General features: G+C 39.0%; 2 protein-coding genes across 2 annotated transcripts; both read right to left on the bottom strand.

Moving 5' to 3' along the window:
• Positions 1-44: 44 nt before the first annotated feature.
• Positions 45-16,423, bottom strand: prdm2b (PR domain containing 2, with ZNF domain b). The gene is made up of 7 exons (XM_015029782.1): positions 16,284-16,423; positions 15,017-15,120; positions 13,928-14,080; positions 11,210-11,327; positions 6,374-6,478; positions 1,883-6,261; positions 45-309 (listed from the first exon to the last, which is right to left on the bottom strand). The coding sequence occupies exons 1-7, from the start codon at positions 16,396-16,398 to the stop codon at positions 292-294; spliced, it is 4,992 nt and encodes a 1,663-aa protein (XP_014885268.1). The 5' UTR covers positions 16,399-16,423; the 3' UTR covers positions 45-291.
• Positions 16,424-17,353: 930 nt separating this feature from the next.
• LOC106945823 (PR domain zinc finger protein 2-like) lies at positions 17,354-24,461 on the bottom strand. Its single transcript, XM_015029783.1, has 4 exons — positions 23,877-24,461; positions 20,917-21,039; positions 19,653-19,756; positions 17,354-18,716 (listed from the first exon to the last, which is right to left on the bottom strand). The coding sequence occupies exons 2-4, from the start codon at positions 21,029-21,031 to the stop codon at positions 18,555-18,557; spliced, it is 381 nt and encodes a 126-aa protein (XP_014885269.1). The 5' UTR covers positions 21,032-21,039; positions 23,877-24,461; the 3' UTR covers positions 17,354-18,554.
• Between the last annotated feature and the right edge of the window lie 2,031 nt (positions 24,462-26,492).

Genomic DNA, 26,492 nt, shown 5'->3' with positions numbered 1-26,492 from the left:
AGACCAAAATTTTTTTTAAAAGTGCCCCATAATCTAAATTTTCCTTTTTTTTTTTTTTTTTTTTTTTTTTTTTTGCAAGGCTGGCAGAATTCAAGGCTCAGTTTAGTCCGTAAGATAAGTGGAAGATACAAAGAGTTCCCTCCTTTAGTCCAGCAAAGGCAGCTGAGACAGGCAGAGCTGGATAAGATGGATCAAAACCATCACGGTCCTCAGTGCCTTGGTGAGTCCGGAGGGTTTGCCTGATAGGTGGAGTCTGGAGTCCTTAGAGAAACCCGATGCGGTCGCCATGGCTTATTTCATCGGCAACTGCTGCAACAAAAAAAACCCAAAAAAAACACAGCAATGACGCCTCAGAGCTGCATGACCAAACTTTCAATCAGTGTTTTCTAATGTTTCAATATGTAATTTGACATACCATTTTCAAATAATACAACGATAATGGCATAATAATACCAGTTTGTTCTCTCAAATATCAATAATTTAATTTTGTAAAGAACAATTCAATCTAGAACTGTAAAATATTTCATTTTTTAGAAAAAAAAAAAAAAAAACACAACCAAAATGGAACATGAAACTAAACAGCCTTTCAAAAAAATATTAATCATCAGAATGAAAATTACAGTCAGTTTTAATTTATCATGGCTGCCAGTCTTAGCCAGGATTTTCTTGCAAAAGAGATTTTTAATCTCAATGGGATTTTCCTGGTGAAATCAAGGCTAATAATAACAGTAACTGATTTATTGCTTATTGTTGATGGGTTATTTGAACCCGCTTGCTTGAAAAAAAATAATAAAAAAATCCTTTAACATTCGGTTACTATTAAAGGAACTATAAGAGAAAATTATATCCAGAGCTGTATGTGGTTTATTTTAGCATTATAGATGTGAAGTGTGTCAACATGTTTTCTTCAAATTCATTTTGTTTAATCAAAAAGTCATCTTCTCCTGACATTTGCTCCTGGCAGTTGGCAGTTACCATAGCAACCGGTAACTGACAGCTCCTCCCCCTTTTTCTGTCGCCTTCAGTAACTGTGGTATTTATTACGATCAGCTCCTCGTTTTCTTTACAAGTATTACATTCTAACATATATTTTAGACAAGTTTAATTATATTCAGAGCTTTATACACACTTTGGCCATGTTTTGTTTTTGTTTTTATCCGTTTTAATTAATGGTGTGTGTTTTAACAGGGTTTCATTTTACCATTGAACTGCTGTCAACTGCTCACTGGGAGCTATTGCTCTGTAGTTTGTTTAGGGTCATTTATTGTATTTTGTTTAATGTATAAGGGAAGAAACTTTCTTGTTCTGTTGTTATGCATGTTTAAATTTTTTATATAAAGTTTTAATTATCAATTGTGTGTTAGTTTTTCAATGCTCCATGTGTGATTTTATTTCCTGTACTAAAAATGTATATTTATTGTAATTTATGTTAAAGATGAGATTGGTTATGTGGATTAATTATGTAAATTTAGCTAAATACCACTACATGATCACAGTCAACCCATTTTTTTCTGGTGCCGTCTGCAACTGTGGGGCAGAAGATGCTGGATTGATTTTAAACACAAACTTGATTTTCTCTCGTTATAATAAAAACAGTGAACCTGAGTGTGTCTGTTGTGAAGTCAACCTACTAAACCTGAGACGAACAAGGAAGGGTTGCTTACGTAAATGCTTTATGTGGAAAAAAAAAAAAAGTCAATATTTCAATACAAATATGGGGCAGTGGCTTAAATATGTCAGCAGGCGGCTCACAGTAACAGAAGCCAAAGTACGGTGTTCATTAAAGGACACCCTACACCAATAGCCAGAACCCAGAGATCAAATATAACATCTTGGTGACTTCTGCTGCCCTACATAAACATACCAAAGTGACATGGTTTACCTGGGGGTCTTTCGTCTCATGCAGCGGTTGCTCCTCAGTCTTCACCTCAGCAGGAGGAGCAGAGTTGGCCATCTGTGAGCTCCTGGTGACCGGACCCCCGGCTCGGTCCCTCTTTCTGAGCGAGACGCGCTCCTCTTTCTTCAGCTGTGCTGGCAGTGCTGCTGGAGGTGGTTTGACCACTGCTGATCTCTTAGTCGCTGGCTTTTTGCCCGTACGCTTCATTCTCATGGTTGGCCGTTGTGCTGTGTCACTGGGAGTGTCAGGAGGAGGCGAAGGGGGACGTAGAGCCGCAGCTTGGCCCTTTTTGGTTTTTTTGCGGGCGGGAATAGGTGCAGAGAGCGCGGCAGGCCTTTTTAATCGACCCACTGCAGAAGGAGGCTTTCCTTTGCTCACCTCAGTGGATTCAGGCTCTGCTGCAGTTAAACTTCGGGCTCTTCTCTTTCCCGGAGGTTTAGCCCGTGGCTCTGTCTGCACATCGTCTTCTGGAAGTCTCTTCCTATTTGTGTTCTTATCCACTAAAGAAACGGCCTCTTTTTTCACCTCTGCCAACCCTTTCTTGCCCTTTTTAGTGACGGCAGGTTTCATGGGGCAGCTGATGACCATGTGTTTATGCAGACTAGCCGTGTAGGTGAACTCCCGGCTGCAGTGGGGGCAGACGTTGGACAGCGGCACGTCTTCAGATTTGACCACCACCTTCTTTGCAGTACTGACTGTTCTATGTTTCTGCGAGATCGCCTTCTGGACCAGCTGGTTTTTCTTCTTACTCAGGGCGCTCATTTTCATTTTCCCCGTTTCCTGATTGAAGTTGAGTTTCTTTGGTTGCCCCATCCGACGGAACGCGCTCTGACCTGCAACGGCGGCGGCCTCCGGTGCAGTCTCAGCTGTTGTGGTGGGCGACACCATTCCATTGGGGCTCTTCACAATTTGCTTTAGGGGAATCGGGTTTTTCTTGGGAGTGTAACGCTTCTTGTCGCTGGCGTTAGCACACACCAGTATGTGCTTGTGCAGCTCGGGCATGTTGTCGAAGCTGTTGCCACATTTGGTGCAGCGGATGGCAGTGCTGAAGGTTTGCGGTATGTTGTGGGTGGTGAAGTTTGTAGCAGAGGCCACCGAACCAGAGTGAGAGCGGCTGTGGTAGGGGAAAGGTGGTGGTTTGAAACTGGGATAGTGTTGATTGATGCCAAGTCGGACGTCGGGACCTTTAGGCTTCCCTCCCTCTGAAGCCATGATCTTTATTGTAGTGTACAGCTCCTCGTTGGGGTCCTCCGTGTTATTCCCGTTCACATCGGCCTCCTCTTTTGCCGACACGTCATTTTTATTGGGCGTTCCTGGCACCGGCGTCGAGGGAGCACTCTCCTCTTTGGCTCTGGACGGATCAGTGTAATTCTGCGGCCTCAGCTTGCCGCTCTCTACAGTAGTATGAGTGCAGGACTCGTTGGGGTGAAGGTCCTTTTGGTGCTGCTGGAGGTTACAGAGGAAGGCAAACTCTTTGGAACAGACGGAGCACAGGAAGATGCGACCCACCCCATGCAGCGCCGTGCGGTGGGCCAGAACGGCTGCCTCGTCGCCAAACAGCTGGACGCAAAATTCGCATTTGAAGGGCCAGTCAGCAGCGTGATCTGTGATGTGGCCGCTGAGCTCTTTGATGGAGTCGAACGGCTCCTCGCACACATTGCACACGAAGGTCTTGCAGTACGTGGAGTCCACTTCCTCCGCCTCCCGGGTTTCAGTGGACAGTTTATCGAGAGCAGCAGGCGGAAGCGAGGAGTCGTGAGGTGAGTGGTTTACAGCAGACAAGTCGTCTTCACAGTGAAGAGGCTCTTCTTTCACTTTAATCTGGGGGGGGGATTGCAAAGCGGCTGATGGGGAGGACCTGTGTGATGCAACAGGAGGAGATTTGGAAGATGACGGCAATTCTGGTTGAGGGGAAAGAGCAGCAAAATCGGTTTTCAAAGATATTTCCGTTTCTTCAACCTGGGTTAAGCTGCCGTTTGTTAGACTGTTACATACTGCAGAAAGAGAAACATCAACATTTTTAGCCAGGTCTTCTGTTTTAGGTCCAGGTGGACTTGATGCTACCGACTGATTGGGGGGACTTTGGAGTGGAGTGCTTGGATAATCTTGTGGCTCAGAAATGTTACTCTCCTCTTCATCCTTGTTCTCCTCCGATGAGAAATTTTCGATAGAATCCGACAGATGCTTGGGTTCATCAGCTTTCGGAGACATTTTTGGCGAGAGGACCGGGAGGGGTGAATCCGAAGGCTGCGGCGAGCTGGGGAGCGTTGGAGGAGACGGTATAGTGGGCAGAATGGGAGGAGGCGGCGTCGGAGACGTTACACTAGAAGAGCTGGGCGAGGAGGGGTTTATTGTGACCGGAGTCAGGGAGGGCGGAGACGGGTGAGCAGAATCCGATGCAACATTTGGGGACTGAGTACGAAAACAGCTTAGGGTTGTCAGGGTTGAAGGCCCCTCCTCTCCTGGCAACGTTAGACCAACGTACTCGTTCATTAGCACCTTTTCCAACATGCTCGTGTTTGGCTTCTTCTTCTTTACCGGGGGTTGTGGCGCTAGCCCGCCCTTTAAATCGGGTTCTGGGGTGGCTTTCCGGTTTACACTTAAATCCAGAGCCGAGTCTCCAGTCGCCTGGTTTGGGCCGTCGCTTCGCTTGCAGACAGAGCTGGACAGATCCAAGGGCTGCTGGTTGCAGGAACTCCCCCCGCCGCTGGAGGAGGCGTGGCTTCCGGAGGAGCTTGGAGAATCTTCATCTTCCTCATCTAGGAGGCTTTCAGAAGGCACACTATGGCTTTCCAGCTTTGGCACCTTGAGGGCGTTTCCGCTCGCTGCTTCAGCTTTACAGCTTTCAGTTTTGACAGTCGGACTAAGCTGTGGGGATGAAGGCGGAGAACCGGTCCTCCTTTTGAACTTTCCAGAAGCGCCTGGAAGTGAGGCCAGTCTATGGCTCTCGGTAATAAGGGCTATTGTTGATTTTTGGAAGTCTTGCGTCTGAAGGAGCTGTTTGAGTTTAGGGGAGAGATAAATGGTTTTCTCCCTCTGAAGTGTTGATGAATCCTGCTGGAAAAGTCCTCCTACCAACAGGTTGGATGAGGACGACGAGGAGGATGAAGGCGAAGGAGCCGTTTCCGTCTCCACTTTCAGGCTGGTGACGAGGGGGGGAGTTGATGTTCTTCTTTTTGCTGCAGGCTGCTCATTGCTAGTGATTGGCTTTGTGGCGTTCGTTCTCGCCTCCACCTTCAGTGCTTGACTAATCTGATTTGGGCTGATGATGACCGTGTCCAGGCCAAACAAAGCCGCCGACCTCGTGTCCACTTCTATCACCTCACAGCTGCTTGCCGTGCTCGTTGACACAATCTTGCCATCAATGTAGAAGCTGAGGTTCTCCGAGATGTTTTTGGATATGTCGATGGCGTAATCGTCTCTGTCTGCCTCGTCCTCCGTGTCGGCACTGGGCATGTAGACCAGAGGAGGGCTGGCGCTTGGGGACGCGCCCGGCTGCTGTGTCGACGCCTCCTGCAGCAGCATGCCTTTCCTGCGAACTCCCTTCGGCAACAGGTGGCGCTCATGTATTCTGCGTTGGTGCCTGCGCATGTTAGTGTGTGTGCCGAACGCTTTGTTGCAGTACTTGCAAGGATGAAGCTCCTTTGACTCCCCGTTCTCATCAAACATCGACGGACGATCGGTGTGGAGTCCCAACTCTTTCCTCTGCATGTTAAACTGGGACCCTATGGCTATGAGCTGACTGGTTGGACTGGTGCAGTCAGGACTTGAATCAGTCTGCCCTGCAGGACTGAGGAGGCCACCAACTCCAGCCTGGGAGCCGGGCATCTTCTTGGATCCGTTTTCGTGCCGTCTTTCATGCCGCCGGCGCCCGACTTGTGAGCTGAAAGGCTTATTGCAGTATCGGCACTTAAAGACTTGTGCTTGCTGGTTGCTGATGCCATGAACATGTATATGGCGCTCCAGACCCTGTCTGGAGGAGAAGTGGCGCTCACAGTGGTCGCAGGGATAGGATTCTCCTTGGAGGTCTTCCTCCAGCTCCCCGTCGGGGTCCTGCTCAGGGTCTCCACCCCGCTGGGGTAGTGGGGGGCTCTCCTGTGGATCCTTATGGCTTTCTCCACTGCCAGATAGCAACGAGCTCGACTGCTCGGATAATTGCTTTGAGGTTTGGTGCTGCATTTCACAACTGTCATCGCCATTCTCTTCTTCTTCGTCCTCTTCTTCTTCATCTTCCTCATAGTTTCCCCTGTCCACCCCTGATGCGGACGTGTCCTGCAAATGCTTGTGGTTGGTGCTTCCTAAAGGATGGGCTTCATGGAGCTCCTGAGAGGTCCCTGACAGTCTCTCACCCTCCTCCTTATCACCTGAGTAAAATAAATGAAAATTGTGCTCCCTTAGTGAACATATTTTGAATTAATGGGTCAAAGTAGAGCTTTAATTACTAAACATTTGTTTAACTAATGAATAAATACTCACCTTCTCCCCCCTCCCACATTTCCCTGGCAGTAGTTTTGGTTCCACTTGTTTTCTTGAATCCACCCAAACCAGCCTGTCTGGCTTTCTCCACCAACTTTCTTCTAGCTGAAACACACACACACACGCCACTCCGTATTAGTCATGGTCACAACAAAGGTTTACAAGGCAAAGGCTTCAATTATGTTGATAGAGCTACTAGACAAAATAGTTAATCACCAAATTTTACTGGAAATTTTGTTATTTACCAATAAAGTATAATAAGCAAAAAGCTCAAGTTTCACTGCAAGCACAATAATAGCATGAAATGTCAATGAACCTCTATGAACACATTTAAATCTGCAACTATGGATGTGTGATATAGACTTTAAAGTCATTTTGGTAGATAGTATATTTATTTAACTTTACCACTGCACAGTCAGAACTTCAGAAAAAACAAAATGCATACCCAAAAATAAAACTTTACAAACATGTAACTATGCTGCTTAGCAGAACATTCACTGCATTTTATCATATTTTGACATGTAAATTGCATCATTTACCGACGTTGTCATGGAAACCAAGGGAACCATAGCTCGGATAGTAAAAGTAACGCACCCAATGACACTGCCATTTCTCAGTATTATCACAGGTTGGATAATTTTTATTATAACGATGCGAGTACGTCCCCATTTCTAAGCTGCAGTCTACTTCAGAATGACACCAGAAGTTAGTGTTCGACCAGATCAGCTCTTCACTTTATTAATAATTAAATTACTGAATGCATTAGGAGGAACCTTGGTCTGAGAATCATTTTAAGATGACAGCATCGGAGATACATCGTCTCCACCTTTTCCTCACTTCACCACGTCAACAATATCAGAAACTGACCACATCGGGTTTACAGTCTTGTGATTATTTTGATGATAGATTGTAATGTCTATATTTGTCCTGATTAAAATCGACGAGTCAGTGATTACTTTATTCCCTCTATGCTTTCTGTGCATGAACTCTGTTTTTAGAACCAGCAAACATTTTAAATCAAAACTGTGTTTTTTAAGAACATGTGTTTAGTTTGAAGACTTTCTATTCGTTAAGATTTTAAACTACAGCTGAACAAAGATAGTCCAGATTCCTTAAAGGTTGTGAAACATCCTTTTAATAAAACGCCAAGTTGATTTAAAACTTCAGAGCTGTCCACTTGTCGACTGTATTGGTATTTACATAACTACTACTGGTTGTTTTTTCATTTCAACACTACTCCACAACATTTTATCCTTCTCATCTCCACCAGATGTTTTTACACTTATGATACCAACCATGACTGGAGTTTGTTATCTGTTGAGTCTCTGACATTTCAGTAAAAGTTCAGTGTGTGTTAATGGTGAGAAATGACGCAGCGCACCATGGCGGTACCCTGCGAGTACCGGTCCAAACACGGCCTGTGGCTATGCAGTGTTTAAGATGCTCATGCAATGCAGTGGTGCTACAACTGAAGATGAGCTCCGTTTTAAACAAACAATCTGAATTCAACGTACTGGAGACACTGGAGATTATTCTGTGTAGACGTTTTTTCAGAGTGCTACTCCACACATTTTTAAATTACGCAGCTAAACTCCGGCTTAAATTTGTGATTTGTCATAAAATGCTAAAGGAAACCAGATGTCTCATCTTAAATGGTGCGATATTAAGCCTCAATTAAAGCGAGTGCATCTTTAATTTGAGCTCACGCTGAAAAAAAGTTGTTTTTCCAGAAACAAGCCGATCCCAGAGCAAACTGTCTGCACCCACTCCCAACATCCTGTTTCTCAGTTTGAGGTTTAATTTGGGCTCCTTTAATGAAGGCTCCTTTCATCATCTCCTTCTTCTGCAATTGTTTAATCACACTTAAGAACAGAGTGAGCAATAGCAGCTATTTACCAAAAGATTGTGTGATGACAGCATATGTCGAGAGAAAACACTTTTCTACAACCTTAAACCAACATTAAGACGAAAGTCTCCTGGCATTTAGTTTAGTTTTGATCTTAAACCAATTTTTAAAAGAGTAAGTATAATGTAATTATTTAATAGTTGTTTTGTTGAACTTGAAGCTAGACGGGTTGTGGTCTGAGGCCTAAATTCATATAATTACGTTCTTTACTTCCTTGTGTGTATCATTAGATCTGTACTATATAGAGTCATGAATGTCAACTTAAAAAAAAAAACATTTCTATAAAAGTATAAACAAGAATTACTGATATGGCCATTAATAATAATCAAAAATAAAATTTCCTTTCTGTTTAAATATGCAAAGCAGTACATTGGTGAAAAATGTATGACATCACAGTAGTTGAAGTAGTTGAAAGGTGTTTTGCCTGCAAGGCTTCACAGAAACGCAGCCCTGCAAGACAGAAGCATCAAAAACAAGTCCTGGTCCGTAAACTCAAAGGATAATCATTCTAGTTTAGAGTTATGAAACGTAGGAATATCAGAAGCAAACATGTGAAACAATCATAGTCTGTCTTTTTCAACTAGATAAACCCTTTTAAAAAGCCTTGTAGTCACATCTAACACACAAACAGGAAGTGATTACCAGCCATCTTGAACTGCACTGTCCGAAAAATCATTATTTATAGGATGATGTTCTGTTTTGGTTAAGCTTTTTTTAGTGAACTTATGCCAAACTGGTGTTTGGCTGCTTAATATAATAAGGCGGAACAAAGATGGAGTGCAAACTTTTGCGACAGAGATTAGGTAAATAATTTTTCACTAAGGTAAAGCCTAAAAGAAAATGTCCTCTTCTGGCAAAAAAAAGAAAATAAAACAAAACCTGCCAATGTCTGTGGACCACAATATGTCAAGCTTACTTAGCAAAACCTCTTAGCTTCAGCTGTGATACATTGTTTTTATCTGTGTGTGAGCCAAATGCAGCTGGTGTCTGATTATCTGTGAATATTTTAGCGTTCCTTTCATCGTTTATGTGAAGCATTAGCTAGAGGTGACTTCCCATGGTCACACAACATGTTGAGGGCAGCAGATGGACTTGAGCTTGAATGGCATGAACGATGGTTTCCTATAAGTAATGTTTAGCTACATCGCTGCAGAGTACTTAAACACATCAATGAATTATGGACTTGTGCAGAAAAAAGAAAGACTGTATGATCAGTGTAAGCCATTTTGGTGGCAAAGTTTAAACATTCTGGTGCAGATAAAGTTAACAATACTGGTGAAAACCTGGTGTATAAATTACATCCAAATCCTTCCAGAATTTTCATATTTTTTGAAAGTGCTCATACAACTGAGCGCACCACAGAGAGCTTTTAAAAATCTACATAGGGTGCCGGTTTGTTTGGTCTCCAAGCTGCCGCTACCAGACATTTCTCCGGATTTCCTCCCCTTTACTTTGTCATTGAAATCCTCCCATTTTGAAGCCAAATTCAGGCTGGAGACTTTTAACATTGCTACATTTATTAAACTCTGCGTTCCAAGTGCACGGCCGTCATCCTTAAGCAATTTTTGGCTGCATTCTAGATTTATTTTCCCCTGATTGCATACTTCTCAATTTCAGTCAATAAAATTCAAAGACCTGAACACAAGTGGGAGGGGAAAAAAAATCACAATGTAAAAGTTAGCATTATCACAGATAAAACTAACACTCACTTTTACAAACTATCATCTTAACGTTTCTTTGATAAGCATGGCCTTGAATGAGTCAGGAATAAAATGATAACAAAATAAAGGAGTCTGGAAAAAAAGATTAACTCACTTAACTTTCAGTCTCAATGTTTCCTTTTCATGGGGGATAAAGCAGGATTTGTCTCGCCATATATCTCATTACAACAGAGTCAAGGTTCCTGTTAGCTGTAGGGCAAATGATGACCTACACAGGGCTAATGTGACTGGAATAATCTAATGATATAGGACATGTTTATAAGTAAAGCTTGACAGCTCTAGCTTTCTTCTCTGAGTTAACTTGCTGCTTTCCTTTATGGAAATACATGTTCAAAGTTCATACTTGTGAATGTAGGAGCACATGACAGCCATGTTGGTTGTGTTGACACTAATTTGGGAGAAGAGTTAACAACATAACCCGTGTGTTTTCATTAGCCATGATTGAGTTTCTGAAATAAATAATTTAAAACTGTTGTGAAACAGATGTAAAAAGAAACGTACATTTGTGGCGCTTTGTTTGAGTTGGCCAGTTTGAATCCATTGCTTTAACAGAAACTAAATGAAAACATTAGAGATTAATTTCGTTGATTTTCACTAAATTAGAAGTGGTTTCATCCACCCTGTAAACAATCTGCTCCTCCACACCGAGATGTCCGTGCGTCCAGACTAGCCGTTTTTAGCCTCATGCTAGCTTTCAACGCATTAAACTGTAATAACTCGATGAATTTGTGATTATCTACCACAACCACAGTCAGAGCCAACCCGAACACGCTACACAGCCTCTGTATTTTAAGGCTGCAACTAAATACTTGAGCCCAAACGAGACTACGGTCGGGATAAGGAAGCTGGCTCGTTAGCTAACTTGCTAGGCCATCATCAAGTAGAGAGGCTCGGGCGATGGATGAACCCAAGGAAGGTCACATCCTCAACAACGTTGGGTCCAGGGAAAGAAAAACCAGCTCGGAAACTCTTTAAACACCTAGATACGACAATCCAACCCACTCTGCTGGGCTAATACAGCCAAATTAAGCAGTATTAACGAGTTTTGGGTGAGGTGTGAAAGTGGAGAAAAGCCCCATACATCGCACGTTAGCTCCCCTTTAGTAATAGCCAGCTAGCTCGTCAGTTATAACTTTGGACCGAGTCGCGGAGGAAACAACACGCAGAGTGAACTCAAGCTTTCAGCGTGGGTCGGTATTAAGGCCTCACCTCGTTTCGACCTGGGTGAGCTCCTTCTGCTGGCTCTTTCTTCTTCCAGCGCAGCTGTTATCTCGGGGTTGTCTTCCACTGTGTACCACACCAGCAGCTCCTCTCCTGGCCCGATAGGCTGCAACGATGTGAGATGAGCCCGGCAGCCAATCAGAGCGCGGCTTGCTGGGAGGCAGCGCTCGGGTATTTGGACTACTGTGCATCTAATCTGTCTTATAACGCTTATGGAGCAGGGTTATTAACAGAGCTGGGTACAGCACCCACAAATTATACACTCCAGCAGGAGTAGCAGTGCTTCCGCATAGTTTTTACTCAAAAGTAAAACATATTTGTTAAAAACACTACTTATGTACCAGAGTTGGAGGGCAGAGTACCCGAAAGTTGTACTATACAGTAGCACTACTTAAATATGTTTTTATTAAAGCAAAAGTAAAAAGTAGCCATCCAAGAAATTACTCAAGTAAGAGTAAAATGTATTTGGTAAAAGGTCTACTTAAGTACTGACTGACTGATCAAATTATCAATCATTCCATATTTAACAATTACATTATCAGGTGGACTAAAATATAAAATTAAGTGGAAATTTTGGTATTCTAAGGACAAAAATGACAGCAATTCATACAAGTAAAAAAATAAATAATAATAATAATAATAATAAATAAACTCAGGCAAAAATGGTGTGTCTCCAAATTAGTTTCTTTCATTATAAAATTTATGAAACTTTAATAAAAAAAACTGCAGGTATATGTCTGTGTCTGGTGGATTTTTGGTTAAAACATGTTTGTTTTTTATTCAGTGGGTCGAGAGTCCATACATTTTACTCAAGTAAGAGTAGTGATACTTCATAATATAATTACTCAAGTAAAAGTAAAAAGTACAGTGTAGTAAAAATACTCCTATAAGTAATTTAAAAAAAAGTTATTCAAGAAAATGTAATTAAGTAAATGTAACTAGTTACAACCCAACTCTGGTAGTCATCAGTTTCATATTGGAAGAAATTGATTAGGAAAATAAAAACCTTTGTCTGATTTTGTTATTTTGTAATTATGTCATGTTTTCATTTTGGTCCTTGAAAATCCCACAATATTCACATAACTTTTTATTTTGATCTGTTATTAAATTAAATTACGTTTTGATCAGTTACTTAGTCTTTGCCTATTAACCAAATACTATTTTACTCTTGAGTAATTTCTTGGAAAGATATTTTTTACTTTTACATGAGTTAAAAAACAAACAATCAGCCTCATGCATCTTGTAAAAATCCAAACTACTTTACAACCTAATTAACATTAATGCTGCTTGGAACTGCAGCAGAACAACAATGTTTAATTTTATGATAATTAATTTGACAACTTTAATGTGAATCACTTTTTTTCTTAACCCTAACATGGGAAGGAAAATAATATCTTTAAACTTGTCTGTACGTAAAATTCTAAAAATATAAATTTCACCAAAATGAAATAAAAACATATTCAGATTAGTTTAGCATATTTCTAACAAGGGTTTGAATTTATTGTTTAGAGTCAATTTATTTCTGGTCTCTGTTGCATCATCAATGTCTGATCCATTTTCTAAAGCCAAAGTGTGAATGATGGCCTCTAAACTCTGGGAGGATCCATCAGGGTGATAAAGCTTTACTGTGTCGTTAGCAGCTGACAAGATAAACGTGTAGCTGTGAAAGAAAATGGGAACAAAATGTGGAGGTAATTTTTATTTCACAACTTCGATTGAAACAAAATCAGCAGCTTTACCAACTAAACTAGGGAAAGCTTTTGACATGTGAACCCATCACATGTGGTACCGACTCCACCTGCTTCACATGTGTAACATGAAAGTTTTTACCTAAAGCTAGCAGTGACTGAGGATTTACAATCACCAACAGAAAAAAGAGGAAATGGTAGAAGAACAGGCATCAGAGGATATCAGTGGTGGCATCTAAAATTGAGCCATAGGAAGTTACAGGACCGGGAAACATTTTTCAACCAGCTGAGACCAGAAAATTAGTTTTATCTTCAGGGTATCAAAAATGCTAAACTAAACAATCCAATTTTTGCTTATGATTTTTGTTCTCCAGATCTAATGTGGCCAGGATTATTCTGTTTTACAGCACACTGGCTTTGTTGCTGCTGAATAACAGCATTCAGTAAAGATGAATCCTTGTCCATTCTTGATGGTTATGCAGGAGGCTCCACTTCTGCTTTTCAAAGTGTGTGATTGCGCATTGAATTAGGGGTTGTGGTCAGCAGCAACTTATTTGGTTTTAAGTGACAGCTTATTCTGAAATGAGCTCCAAGCAGGCAGAACTGAGTATTTATCTCATTATCTAAGAATTATTTTGCGCATAAAACATAATAAACATGGTTTATACAGCCCATAGAACCTATCTTAACCTCTTCAAGGAAACATTATGGGTCACCTGTATTTAAATCTTAGTGTATGTAAACCTGTGGGATTGAAAAAAGGAAAAATATCCCTCTCATTATGCTTGTATTTATTAAATAGAAATTGTTTTGGTAATCCTAAAAAGCAAAGGGAAGTTTTAGACTGTATCTATGTAAATATGTGGTTTAAGTTGTATTTTAGTGTGTTAATTCAGTACAAACTAAACTATGACTTCATGTAACAAGATGTCTGCTTTCCAAAAACCAATCCAGATCAACCAGTTCATGAATCTACAGCATAGCGGGTCGCATGTCCAGACGCGAGTCTTTAACTTACCCTCAAAACTTTGTAGTAAATGGCTCTGTTGATCTCCAGTGGAAACAGATTCTGCTCCTCACTGGAACGAGCCCAGTTCACATACCGGAGCCAGTTCCCCTTCAGCGGGTCTGTGGCGTCGATGCACATCCATCCCCGAGCCGGGAAATAAACCTGCAGCGCACCATCGAGACAACCGGGTCAAAACATGAGCCGCCGGGCCGCGTGGCACGACTTTTAGGGAAAAACTCGGGTCACGCTTGAAAACTGGAAGCTGAAATATTATTTATGACATTTACCACAAGTACACTGCAAAAACACAAAGTGTTTGGTCTAGTTTTTAGGGCAAATATCTTAGAAGAGTTGAAATAAAATAAAACTAACTGACAGATAACCTTTCAGAAAGATACAGGAGAATGTTATAAGTAAATAATTCCTTAATATCTATGAAAAAGCGTCGCCTCTATTGGCAGATTATTTAACTGATAACATGTCAACACTGCTAGTTAAATAATCCAACAGATTATTTCATGATAGCATCATGTTATCACTGCTAGTTAAATAATCTAGTGATAATCCAGCAGATTATTTCATAACATCATATTAGTATGATGAAATAATCTGCCAGATTATTTCACTTTTAACTGTGGAATAATCTTGCAATTGAACAGTCATTTTTTCATCAATATTAAGTTATTAGTGATTTGAAATGTATCTTTCTGAAAAGTTGCTTGTAAGTTTATTTTTCTTATTTCAAGTGTTTTCAGATATTTGCACTAGAAACTGGACCAAAAACTTGGTAAGATTTTGTGTTTTTGCAGTGCGGTAGCAGTGGGGGTGTCAAGAAGTTTTTATTTTAACCTTTATTAAAACTCCTGCACTTGACTAAATCATTTGTAAAGTCTTGTTAAATCCAGACACTCGGCTTGTTTTAGATTTCCAGGCTCAGATTTTTGGCACCAGGACGGCAGAAATCTTGGCAGAGATGGTTAAAAATAACAATTATAGTAATTCATCAAACATTAATTTATTGTTTCCCACACTGTGGCTCAGTGAAGGTTTTCAGACTGTTTTGTTTTCCACGTGAAAATGAATTATTGTGCTACACACCTCCCACATGTAAACATTACTGGGGACCTGTGACCTCTTCTTCTTCTCTCCAATAAATGGACCAAACCGTTTCCCCTTTGGGATCACTGTGGTGGCCCAAACACCTAAAAATACAAAAATACATTATTATTAATAATAATAATAATAATAATAATAATAATAATAATAATATCTTTACAGCAGTAATTAATTTTGATTTATCTTCTATTCTGTTATCTCATTTCTGTTCTTATTTTTAACTGAGTAAACACAGTTACACCAAACTAGACTAATCTTTTTAAATCTGCTTTTGCTTAAATGTATTTGTTGTAATTTTTATATTGAAAAGTGCCACATAGTTTTACTGACTTATCGTGAAAGATGACATAGGAGTTAATGCATGACTCCATGTTTATTTATCAATTTAGGACAAATTAATGTTTTGGGTTTTTTTTTTGCTACATTGCAGTTTATAGATGTATAAACTAAATTAAACAATTTAATCTTTGCTCAAAGAATTACATTTACTTTCTACCCTTTTCAAGATAGAAAAACATAAAAACTCCTAAAACCTGCAAATTTTATATTCTCCATAACTCGGTAGCTACTACTTTTGCTCTTTTGCTGCACTTCTACCGACTTCAGTCTAAAATGGAAATAAGAGAGGAACGCAACATATTACAATTCAGTTCTTTTTATTGGCATTTTATTTCTAAAATAAAACTTCTAAATAGGTGTTTTGGTGTTTCAACTCTGGCCACTTTTATTTGGTAGGTGACGGAGTGAAAATGGGTTCTGGGGTAATAAAAGCATGCAGATCCCTGCACTAACTATTTACTAGACATAAACGTTAAGCTCAAAACTTTTACTGGATTACCATGATCATTTAATTTAACCACCGTGTTTATTCTGGCTGGCAGTAATATTAACCGTTTGGAGTGACCAGACCTGAACCCGACAGAATCTGTGGAGGCACAAAACATTAGGATGAGAAGGATTTTACTGCTGTAATGCCAATACAGATGTTTATTTATTTATCATTATGATGGATTTAAATAAATGTAATTAAATTCCAGACACAAACTTCTTATTCGAATTTATAATACAAAGTTGCCGTGGGTATGAATAATTCTGGTAAATTTTGACAAAATTTGTTTCTCATTTGATTATTTTTGACGTATTCAACATTTACAATAACAATTTTTTACTGTAGTGCAGCCATGAAATAGCAACTATAGAATTGCTGATCCTAGTTTTAAAAAAAACGTGGAAGAGCAGGAAAACTCACCGATGCGGCTCGGATTGACGGCCGACGGTCCGAGATTCAGATACTCTGGCAAGCCGCTCCACACATGAGCAGGAATTTCCTCCAGACTCTCCACTGACTCTCCAGAAAAAGCCATGATCCACACTAAGTGACGCAAACAGTGGGGGGAACAAACAACCCAACACACTGAAAGTTACTCAAGTTATCAGAAAAACTTCAGTTTTTAAAATGTTTCATCGTCACATCAGCAGCAACACGAAGCAAAGTTTGAAAAATGGGTGAATTCATCGTTGTTCTAACAAACCTGAAGGTAGATGCCACATTTATCAGACTTATACTTTCACTTTATTTTGTAAAGATTATGTTTAGCATGAGGAACAAACTTCCACTAGTTTTGGTCATTTACATTGAAAACCCAATATTTATGCCCAATTCAGGAAAGTCTAGAAAGATGTCATGGCTTTTTAAACTTTAAAGTTATTTCACAATGAGACAATAAATCAACCGTGTCTTTTTCTACTGACTTCCACACAATAACAGTATATATTCTGATAAACAAATGATCAATATCAATAGATATCTGATAGAATACTTAATATTCAATATATAGAACATATACTGAACTGCAATCCAGAACCGCACAGCATTCTGGGAGATGTAGGCAGAGGAAAGGCTTTAGCTTTTCAAGGTTAGTTAAAAGTAAGATTGGTGGCTTCAACTCACTCACTCACTCACTCACTCACTCTTTGGTTACCTAGCAACTCATTCTTTGGTTACCTAGCAACAACCTGCTGAGTAACTGGTACAGCAGCAGTCTAACCACTGTTCCTCATAACTGCTGGAAAAAAATAACAACTTTGAATTTAAACTGTTGATNGCTGCTTGGAACTGCAGCAGAACAACAATGTTTAATTTTATGATAATTAATTTGACAACTTTAATGTGAATCACTTTTTTTCTTAACCCTAACATGGGAAGGAAAATAATATCTTTAAACTTGTCTGTACGTAAAATTCTAAAAATATAAATTTCACCAAAATGAAATAAAAACATATTCAGATTAGTTTAGCATATTTCTAACAAGGGTTTGAATTTATTGTTTAGAGTCAATTTATTTCTGGTCTCTGTTGCATCATCAATGTCTGATCCATTTTCTAAAGCCAAAGTGTGAATGATGGCCTCTAAACTCTGGGAGGATCCATCAGGGTGATAAAGCTTTACTGTGTCGTTAGCAGCTGACAAGATAAACGTGTAGCTGTGAAAGAAAATGGGAACAAAATGTGGAGGTAATTTTTATTTCACAACTTCGATTGAAACAAAATCAGCAGCTTTACCAACTAAACTAGGGAAAGCTTTTGACATGTGAACCCATCACATGTGGTACCGACTCCACCTGCTTCACATGTGTAACATGAAAGTTTTTACCTAAAGCTAGCAGTGACTGAGGATTTACAATCACCAACAGAAAAAAGAGGAAATGGTAGAAGAACAGGCATCAGAGGATATCAGTGGTGGCATCTAAAATTGAGCCATAGGAAGTTACAGGACCGGGAAACATTTTTCAACCAGCTGAGACCAGAAAATTAGTTTTATCTTCAGGGTATCAAAAATGCTAAACTAAACAATCCAATTTTTGCTTATGATTTTTGTTCTCCAGATCTAATGTGGCCAGGATTATTCTGTTTTACAGCACACTGGCTTTGTTGCTGCTGAATAACAGCATTCAGTAAAGATGAATCCTTGTCCATTCTTGATGGTTATGCAGGAGGCTCCACTTCTGCTTTTCAAAGTGTGTGATTGCGCATTGAATTAGGGGTTGTGGTCAGCAGCAACTTATTTGGTTTTAAGTGACAGCTTATTCTGAAATGAGCTCCAAGCAGGCAGAACTGAGTATTTATCTCATTATCTAAGAATTATTTTGCGCATAAAACATAATAAACATGGTTTATACAGCCCATAGAACCTATCTTAACCTCTTCAAGGAAACATTATGGGTCACCTGTATTTAAATCTTAGTGTATGTAAACCTGTGGGATTGAAAAAAGGAAAAATATCCCTCTCATTATGCTTGTATTTATTAAATAGAAATTGTTTTGGTAATCCTAAAAAGCAAAGGGAAGTTTTAGACTGTATCTATGTAAATATGTGGTTTAAGTTGTATTTTAGTGTGTTAATTCAGTACAAACTAAACTATGACTTCATGTAACAAGATGTCTGCTTTCCAAAAACCAATCCAGATCAACCAGTTCATGAATCTACAGCATAGCGGGTCGCATGTCCAGACGCGAGTCTTTAACTTACCCTCAAAACTTTGTAGTAAATGGCTCTGTTGATCTCCAGTGGAAACAGATTCTGCTCCTCACTGGAACGAGCCCAGTTCACATACCGGAGCCAGTTCCCCTTCAGCGGGTCTGTGGCGTCGATGCACATCCATCCCCGAGCCGGGAAATAAACCTGCAGCGCACCATCGAGACAACCGGGTCAAAACATGAGCCGCCGGGCCGCGTGGCACGACTTTTAGGGAAAAACTCGGGTCACGCTTGAAAACTGGAAGCTGAAATATTATTTATGACATTTACCACAAGTACACTGCAAAAACACAAAGTGTTTGGTCTAGTTTTTAGGGCAAATATCTTAGAAGAGTTGAAATAAAATAAAACTAACTGACAGATAACCTTTCAGAAAGATACAGGAGAATGTTATAAGTAAATAATTCCTTAATATCTATGAAAAAGCGTCGCCTCTATTGGCAGATTATTTAACTGATAACATGTCAACACTGCTAGTTAAATAATCCAACAGATTATTTCATGATAGCATCATGTTATCACTGCTAGTTAAATAATCTAGTGATAATCCAGCAGATTATTTCATAACATCATATTAGTATGATGAAATAATCTGCCAGATTATTTCACTTTTAACTGTGGAATAATCTTGCAATTGAACAGTCATTTTTTCATCAATATTAAGTTATTAGTGATTTGAAATGTATCTTTCTGAAAAGTTGCTTGTAAGTTTATTTTTCTTATTTCAAGTGTTTTCAGATATTTGCACTAGAAACTGGACCAAAAACTTGGTAAGATTTTGTGTTTTTGCAGTGCGGTAGCAGTGGGGGTGTCAAGAAGTTTTTATTTTAACCTTTATTAAAACTCCTGCACTTGACTAAATCATTTGTAAAGTCTTGTTAAATCCAGACACTCGGCTTGTTTTAGATTTCCAGGCTCAGATTTTTGGCACCAGGACGGCAGAAATCTTGGCAGAGATGGTTAAAAATAACAATTATAGTAATTCATCAAACATTAATTTATTGTTTCCCACACTGTGGCTCAGTGAAGGTTTTCAGACTGTTTTGTTTTCCACGTGAAAATGAATTATTGTGCTACACACCTCCCACATGTAAACATTACTGGGGACCTGTGACCTCTTCTTCTTCTCTCCAATAAATGGACCAAACCGTTTCCCCTTTGGGATCACTGTGGTGGCCCAAACACCTAAAAATACAAAAATACATTATTATTAATAATAATAATAATAATAATAATAATAATAATAATATCTTTACAGCAGTAATTAATTTTGATTTATCTTCTATTCTGTTATCTCATTTCTGTTCTTATTTTTAACTGAGTAAACACAGTTACACCAAACTAGACTAATCTTTTTAAATCTGCTTTTGCTTAAATGTATTTGTTGTAATTTTTATATTGAAAAGTGCCACATAGTTTTACTGACTTATCGTGAAAGATGACATAGGAGTTAATGCATGACTCCATGTTTATTTATCAATTTAGGACAAATTAATGTTTTGGGTTTTTTTTTTGCTACATTGCAGTTTATAGATGTATAAACTAAATTAAACAATTTAATCTTTGCTCAAAGAATTACATTTACTTTCTACCCTTTTCAAGATAGAAAAACATAAAAACTCCTAAAACCTGCAAATTTTATATTCTCCATAACTCGGTAGCTACTACTTTTGCTCTTTTGCTGCACTTCTACCGACTTCAGTCTAAAATGGAAATAAGAGAGGAACGCAACATATTACAATTCAGTTCTTTTTATTGGCATTTTATTTCTAAAATAAAACTTCTAAATAGGTGTTTTGGTGTTTCAACTCTGGCCACTTTTATTTGGTAGGTGACGGAGTGAAAATGGGTTCTGGGGTAATAAAAGCATGCAGATCCCTGCACTAACTATTTACTAGACATAAACGTTAAGCTCAAAACTTTTACTGGATTACCATGATCATTTAATTTAACCACCGTGTTTATTCTGGCTGGCAGTAATATTAACCGTTTGGAGTGACCAGACCTGAACCCGACAGAATCTGTGGAGGCACAAAACATTAGGATGAGAAGGATTTTACTGCTGTAATGCCAATACAGATGTTTATTTATTTATCATTATGATGGATTTAAATAAATGTAATTAAATTCCAGACACAAACTTCTTATTCGAATTTATAATACAAAGTTGCCGTGGGTATGAATAATTCTGGTAAATTTTGACAAAATTTGTTTCTCATTTGATTATTTTTGACGTATTCAACATTTACAATAACAATTTTTTACTGTAGTGCAGCCATGAAATAGCAACTATAGAATTGCTGATCCTAGTTTTAAAAAAAACGTGGAAGAGCAGGAAAACTCACCGATGCGGCTCGGATTGACGGCCGACGGTCCGAGATTCAGATACTCTGGCAAGCCGCTCCACACATGAGCAGGAATTTCCTCCAGACTCTCCACTGACTCTCCAGAAAAAGCCATGATCCACACTAAGTGACGCAAACAGTGGGGGGAACAAACAACCCAACACACTGAAAGTTACTCAAGTTATCAGAAAAACTTCAGTTTTTAAAATGTTTCATCGTCACATCAGCAGCAACACGAAGCAAAGTTTGAAAAATGGGTGAATTCATCGTTGTTCTAACAAACCTGAAGGTAGATGCCACATTTATCAGACTTATACTTTCACTTTATTTTGTAAAGATTATGTTTAGCATGAGGAACAAACTTCCACTAGTTTTGGTCATTTACATTGAAAACCCAATATTTATGCCCAATTCAGGAAAGTCTAGAAAGATGTCATGGCTTTTTAAACTTTAAAGTTATTTCACAATGAGACAATAAATCAACCGTGTCTTTTTCTACTGACTTCCACACAATAACAGTATATATTCTGATAAACAAATGATCAATATCAATAGATATCTGATAGAATACTTAATATTCAATATATAGAACATATACTGAACTGCAATCCAGAACCGCACAGCATTCTGGGAGATGTAGGCAGAGGAAAGGCTTTAGCTTTTCAAGGTTAGTTAAAAGTAAGATTGGTGGCTTCAACTCACTCACTCACTCACTCACTCACTCTTTGGTTACCTAGCAACTCATTCTTTGGTTACCTAGCAACAACCTGCTGAGTAACTGGTACAGCAGCAGTCTAACCACTGTTCCTCATAACTGCTGGAAAAAAATAACAACTTTGAATTTAAACTGTTGATCAAACAGGAAATGTCACGCCACCAATTTGTCAGTATTTCAGATATTTAAAACAAAAACTAATCAATAATTATGTGAAATTATTATATCATTTTTCAGCCATATTATTCATAACAGTTGAATTAAATGGGCTGCATTTTAAGGAAACACCTCAAGCACTTGTTTTCTGAAACATCATAAAATAAAAAAATAAAAAGATTCAAGAATATTTCAGGAAGAGAAACTCATCCAAGTGTTTATCCACTCTGGCTCCCTGAGCTCAGAGAACAGACTTTAAAATACTGCTGTTCGTTTATAAATCACTGAACGGCTTAGTATCATGATACATTAAAGGTCTGCTGTTGTTATATCAACCTTCCAGAAAACTCATGGTTCTGGTCCGCAGAACCAGAACTAGAGAAGCAGCATTCAGCTTCTATGCTCCACAAATCTGAAACAAACTTACAGAAAACTGCAAAACAGCCAAAACACTGAGTTCCTTTAAATCAAGAATTAGAACCAGGGTCTTAAAAAGGCTTAACAACCATAAAGAAGGCTGGTTCTGGTTCTGTCCTGTTCTGTACAGAACCATCTTAAAATCAAGATGGTTCTGGACAATCCTGACCATCCGCTCCATGAATCTAGAAAAACAGAATCAGAGGCTTTTTCTAATTCGCTGTGATCCAGACTGCTACAGGAGATTTTTACTACCTACGGCCATCAGCTGCTACAGTAACGCTTTAATTAAATGAGCTACAACAACTTTTAGTTTCCCTTTGGGATCAATAAAGTACTTTTGGATTTAATTAAGTTTAAACGCCGTCTGTTTAGAGTTACCTTTGGTTTCTAGTAACAATCCATAGAGATCAATACATTTGATGTGGATTTTATTGATGATTTTGATGATCACATTTGACTAAATGTAATGTTTGTTTCATAATTATTGACTGCATGCTGTTTTTATGGTGTGAAGCACTCTGAGCTGCTCTGTTGCTGAAATGTGATAAACTGAATTAAAATCTGCTTTAAACGTATTCACAGTTTTCACTGTTTGTTTTGTTTCCATGATGCAGTTTGTTCACAAACGTCTTCTAACAAACCTCTGAGACTTTCACAGAACAGCCGGATCTATTAAACTACATACAGGAGATTTTAATTAGTTGCATCTGAGAAAATAATCAGTCATTCACAAAAACATTTATGCAGTGTTATCCTGTTGATCTGGCCCTTAAAATCCAAATAACAGGAAAAAATGAGAAAAGTTAAAAGTAAATGAAGAGTTTTAGTAATGCGTTACAAAAATAATTTTAAAAACTGAGTTTTTCTTGTAAGAAAGATTCAAATTTTCCCCCCATTTTCTTAAATCTTGCTCACTCGTCTTAGATCTCCATCCAGGAACATAAACATGTTTTCTTCCTCCAAAGTGGGAGGAAAGCCGATTGTTGAGGACAACAATGAGCTGCTGAAGTGAGGTGGGCTGGGCTCTCACTCATCACCTTCATTAAATATGAATCCATCCCACAAGGTCCCAGCGCAGACATCCCGACCTGACATAAACATGAGGAATCCACCATGGAAACCAGCAGAAAAATGACAGCAGAAACGCATATTATTCTCTTTGTCTCCATCTGACTGGATCACGCTTCGCCTTTTTTTTTTTTTTTTTAAGCTGATTCCTGCTAATAAAATGGATCAACTTTTTATTGGCCAGCCCATTCACGTTGATTAATTAATTATTTTTTTATTTTTTTTTTTTTTACTGAAGTTGCGATCGGACATTTTTAAACCTCCCTCGTAGCTGAAGTTCAATCAACAAACCATTTTTTTGTACCGCCTCTGCGCGTACAGCGGCGTGCGCAAAGCGGGTTTTTACACCGTTTTTAAAAAATAAAAGTTGAATAAAAGATTATTTAAAAGGTCCAGAGCAGCAGCGGCTGAGGGATGTAGTTTATTGTTACCCCTGGCTGTATGCAAGCCGTCCTCTCCCCTTTTCTCTCTCTCCCCCCCCGATCCTCCTGCTGCTGCTCCGGAGTAAGGTGGTTTGTTGAGGCTTTTTCTGCCCCCCATGTTCCCTCCCGTAAGGTGCTTTTTGGGGAGCGGGGTTTAGGATACTCGGAGGCGCACTTACCTGCGTTTGTCTGGGACCTGGGGCTTGGGGTTTTAATGCTCTACCTGCTTTCCATCTGCTGAAAATGGCGGATGGAGGCTTGAGTCGGGAGGCTTTTCAGTGGAGTCCGGATCGTGGTGTGGTGGAGTTGGGAGAGGCAGTCTGTCAGAGCCGATGGTGGAGCTGCGAGGCTCAGGTCAGACCGGGAAGGGCGAGAAAAGGCAGCTTTTCTAGGAGGCAGGAGGCTGTTTTCCTCCTGCAGGTCCGGTCCACTCTGCAGCCCCACAGCCAGAAACCAGGCCAATTAAGTAGATTCATCTGTGAGCATAATGGGCCTGTAGGATGGTGCCATCTGTGCGTCCATGAATAGCCGAGACGAACTCAAGAAAAGGAGGAACAGAATGATGTTTAACTTGGAAAAGCAACAGGAAATTCACGTTTCTTTGCATTTAGTTAACATTTTTAAACAAATACGGGCTGAAAACAACACGTTATTGTCATCTCAAGAACTGGTTGACCTTAAAATTTGAATATAAAACATTTGAAAAGAAGATGGTAAGTAACTAAAATAAGTTTATTTTTAAGGATTGGAGTTGGTCTAGGAAAGCTCATTGGATTATATTCAACACAGTTTAAGTTTTTTAAAAATATATATTTCAATTCAGATCAGCTCAAAAAGACGTCAAGCTTGGATCTGAACCCAGAGGTCAACACACACAAAAATTATGTAAAAACATAAAATACATTTTAATTATTTTTTTCTAGCTACTATCTATAATAATATTTATTAATATTTACTGGTCTCCTTTTTGAGTGATTGCAGCAATTAATTTTTCTCTGCACTGCATAAACAGAAAAATCTTACCAAGCATTTTTTCCTTTGTCTAATTTCAAATGCAAATATCTTATTACAATTTAAATAGGATAAAACTAGTTCCAGAAAGGCAGGAGCTTTTTGTAAGCAAATAATTATTGAATATTGATTCTGAAAAAATATTAGATCCGCTGGAAGATTATTTCGCTTATTTTCTGCATGTTGTAGAAAATAATCTGCCAGTGGAACTAATATGTTTTAAAAATCAAAATTCAAAAATTATTTACTGAAGACAAGTTCCTCTGTGTTGCTAAAGTTACTTGTAAGTTAGTTTTGACTTATTTCAAGTGTACAAAGATATTTGCAAAAAAAACTAGACAAAAAAAAGTAAGATTTCCTGGTTTTGCAGTGCAAAGAAAAACGAATGTTTGTTGTAACTCAAACTGATACGGGAGACGTCTGGTGGAGACGAATAAATGCTGTTAGACCTTAGACATAATAGCCAGAAAAACAATTCAGATGTTTTTACATTGTTTGCTTATCTAGCAACCCTGAACAGGAGAATCTGGTTTATATCAACATTATTAGATTATTTTTCTCCTTTTGCTCTTTCCTTTGGTTTATTATTTGTTGGTATTTTAGTTCATGTAAAGCTCTTTGAGTTGCCTTGTTGCTGAAAATGTGCTGCATAATTAAAATGACCTCTTATTGCTCTTGGTTCAGGCCCGGCGTCGTTGACCGTTCTCCCAGTGCATGCTGGGTTTCTCTGGGTACTCCGGCTTCCTCCCACTCTCCAAAAACATGAGCGCTGGGTTAACTGGTTTCTCCAAACTGCCTTCAGACATGAGTGTGTATCTGTGTGTCCATCAGCATCACAGAGGTCAAATGTCAGCCTAACAGTGGCGTGTCTGGACTGTCGGGGGAAGCTGGAGGGAATCCACTCATGCAGAAAAACCAGAAAGGGGATTTAAATCTTTGTGCTGCAAGGAAAAATATTGTTAGCAACATAAAGAAAGGTGTGTTTAGTAATTTACATCTGTAGTTTCTGCTTTAGTTAGATTAGGGGTGTCCAACGTGTGGCCCGGGGGCCATTTGTGGCCCTCTTGATGATATTATGTGGGCCCCGATTGCAATTCTGCAATGAGGCACAGCTGGTTGATGTGCTTCTTTTATCACAAAACCCCCACAAAATAAAAATAAAAAATGTTTCAGTGTTAGTGGTAGAGCAAACTAACTCTCAGGTTTCTGCATTTATCTTATTTTTGCAGTAAATAAAACCGGAAACAGCTTCTACTCAAAAGCTACATTAATAAACAAAGAGCAACTTCCTGTTCTTGTTTAAAGGAGAATAAAATAAATAACTCAAAAAACAGTGCTGTCCTATAATTTATGTTTTGGAGCTACAATCATTTATGGATACATTTTTTTACACTAATCTTTTGGTTTTGTTCAAAACATTTTTAAATTCAATATTGAGCTGATGAAATAATAATAAAAAGCTACAATATGCTTTATTTTTTTTTTAAAATGCAATAAAAGTTAACATTTTGCGTCCCTCCTGTGTTTCCAGCTTCATGATTGTGACCCTCATTGTTTGGACTTGTCAGCATTAGAAACTAATTTTAATCTCCTTCGTGTTGCTGAATAAACATTTCTCTGTTTCTTTCTTCATTTAGTTTTTTCCTGTTTGTTGCATGAAAAACTCCTGGATCAGATCGAGATCAGCAACTTCGGAAGATATTTCTGTGATTTACTTGCCTGGCTGCAGAGTTTGTCCTTTGCAGAGTGTTATGAAATGTTTTTATTTACTAACGGCTCACCAA

The sequence above is a fragment of the Poecilia latipinna genome, unplaced genomic scaffold (assembly GCF_001443285.1).
Source record: "Poecilia latipinna isolate Pla-1442-1.1 unplaced genomic scaffold, P_latipinna-1.0 Scaffold162, whole genome shotgun sequence".
NCBI classification, from domain to species: domain Eukaryota; kingdom Metazoa; phylum Chordata; class Actinopteri; order Cyprinodontiformes; family Poeciliidae; genus Poecilia; species Poecilia latipinna.
The sequence above is the reverse complement of the archived record's forward strand: the minus strand, read 5'-3'. Positions and strand labels throughout refer to the sequence as shown.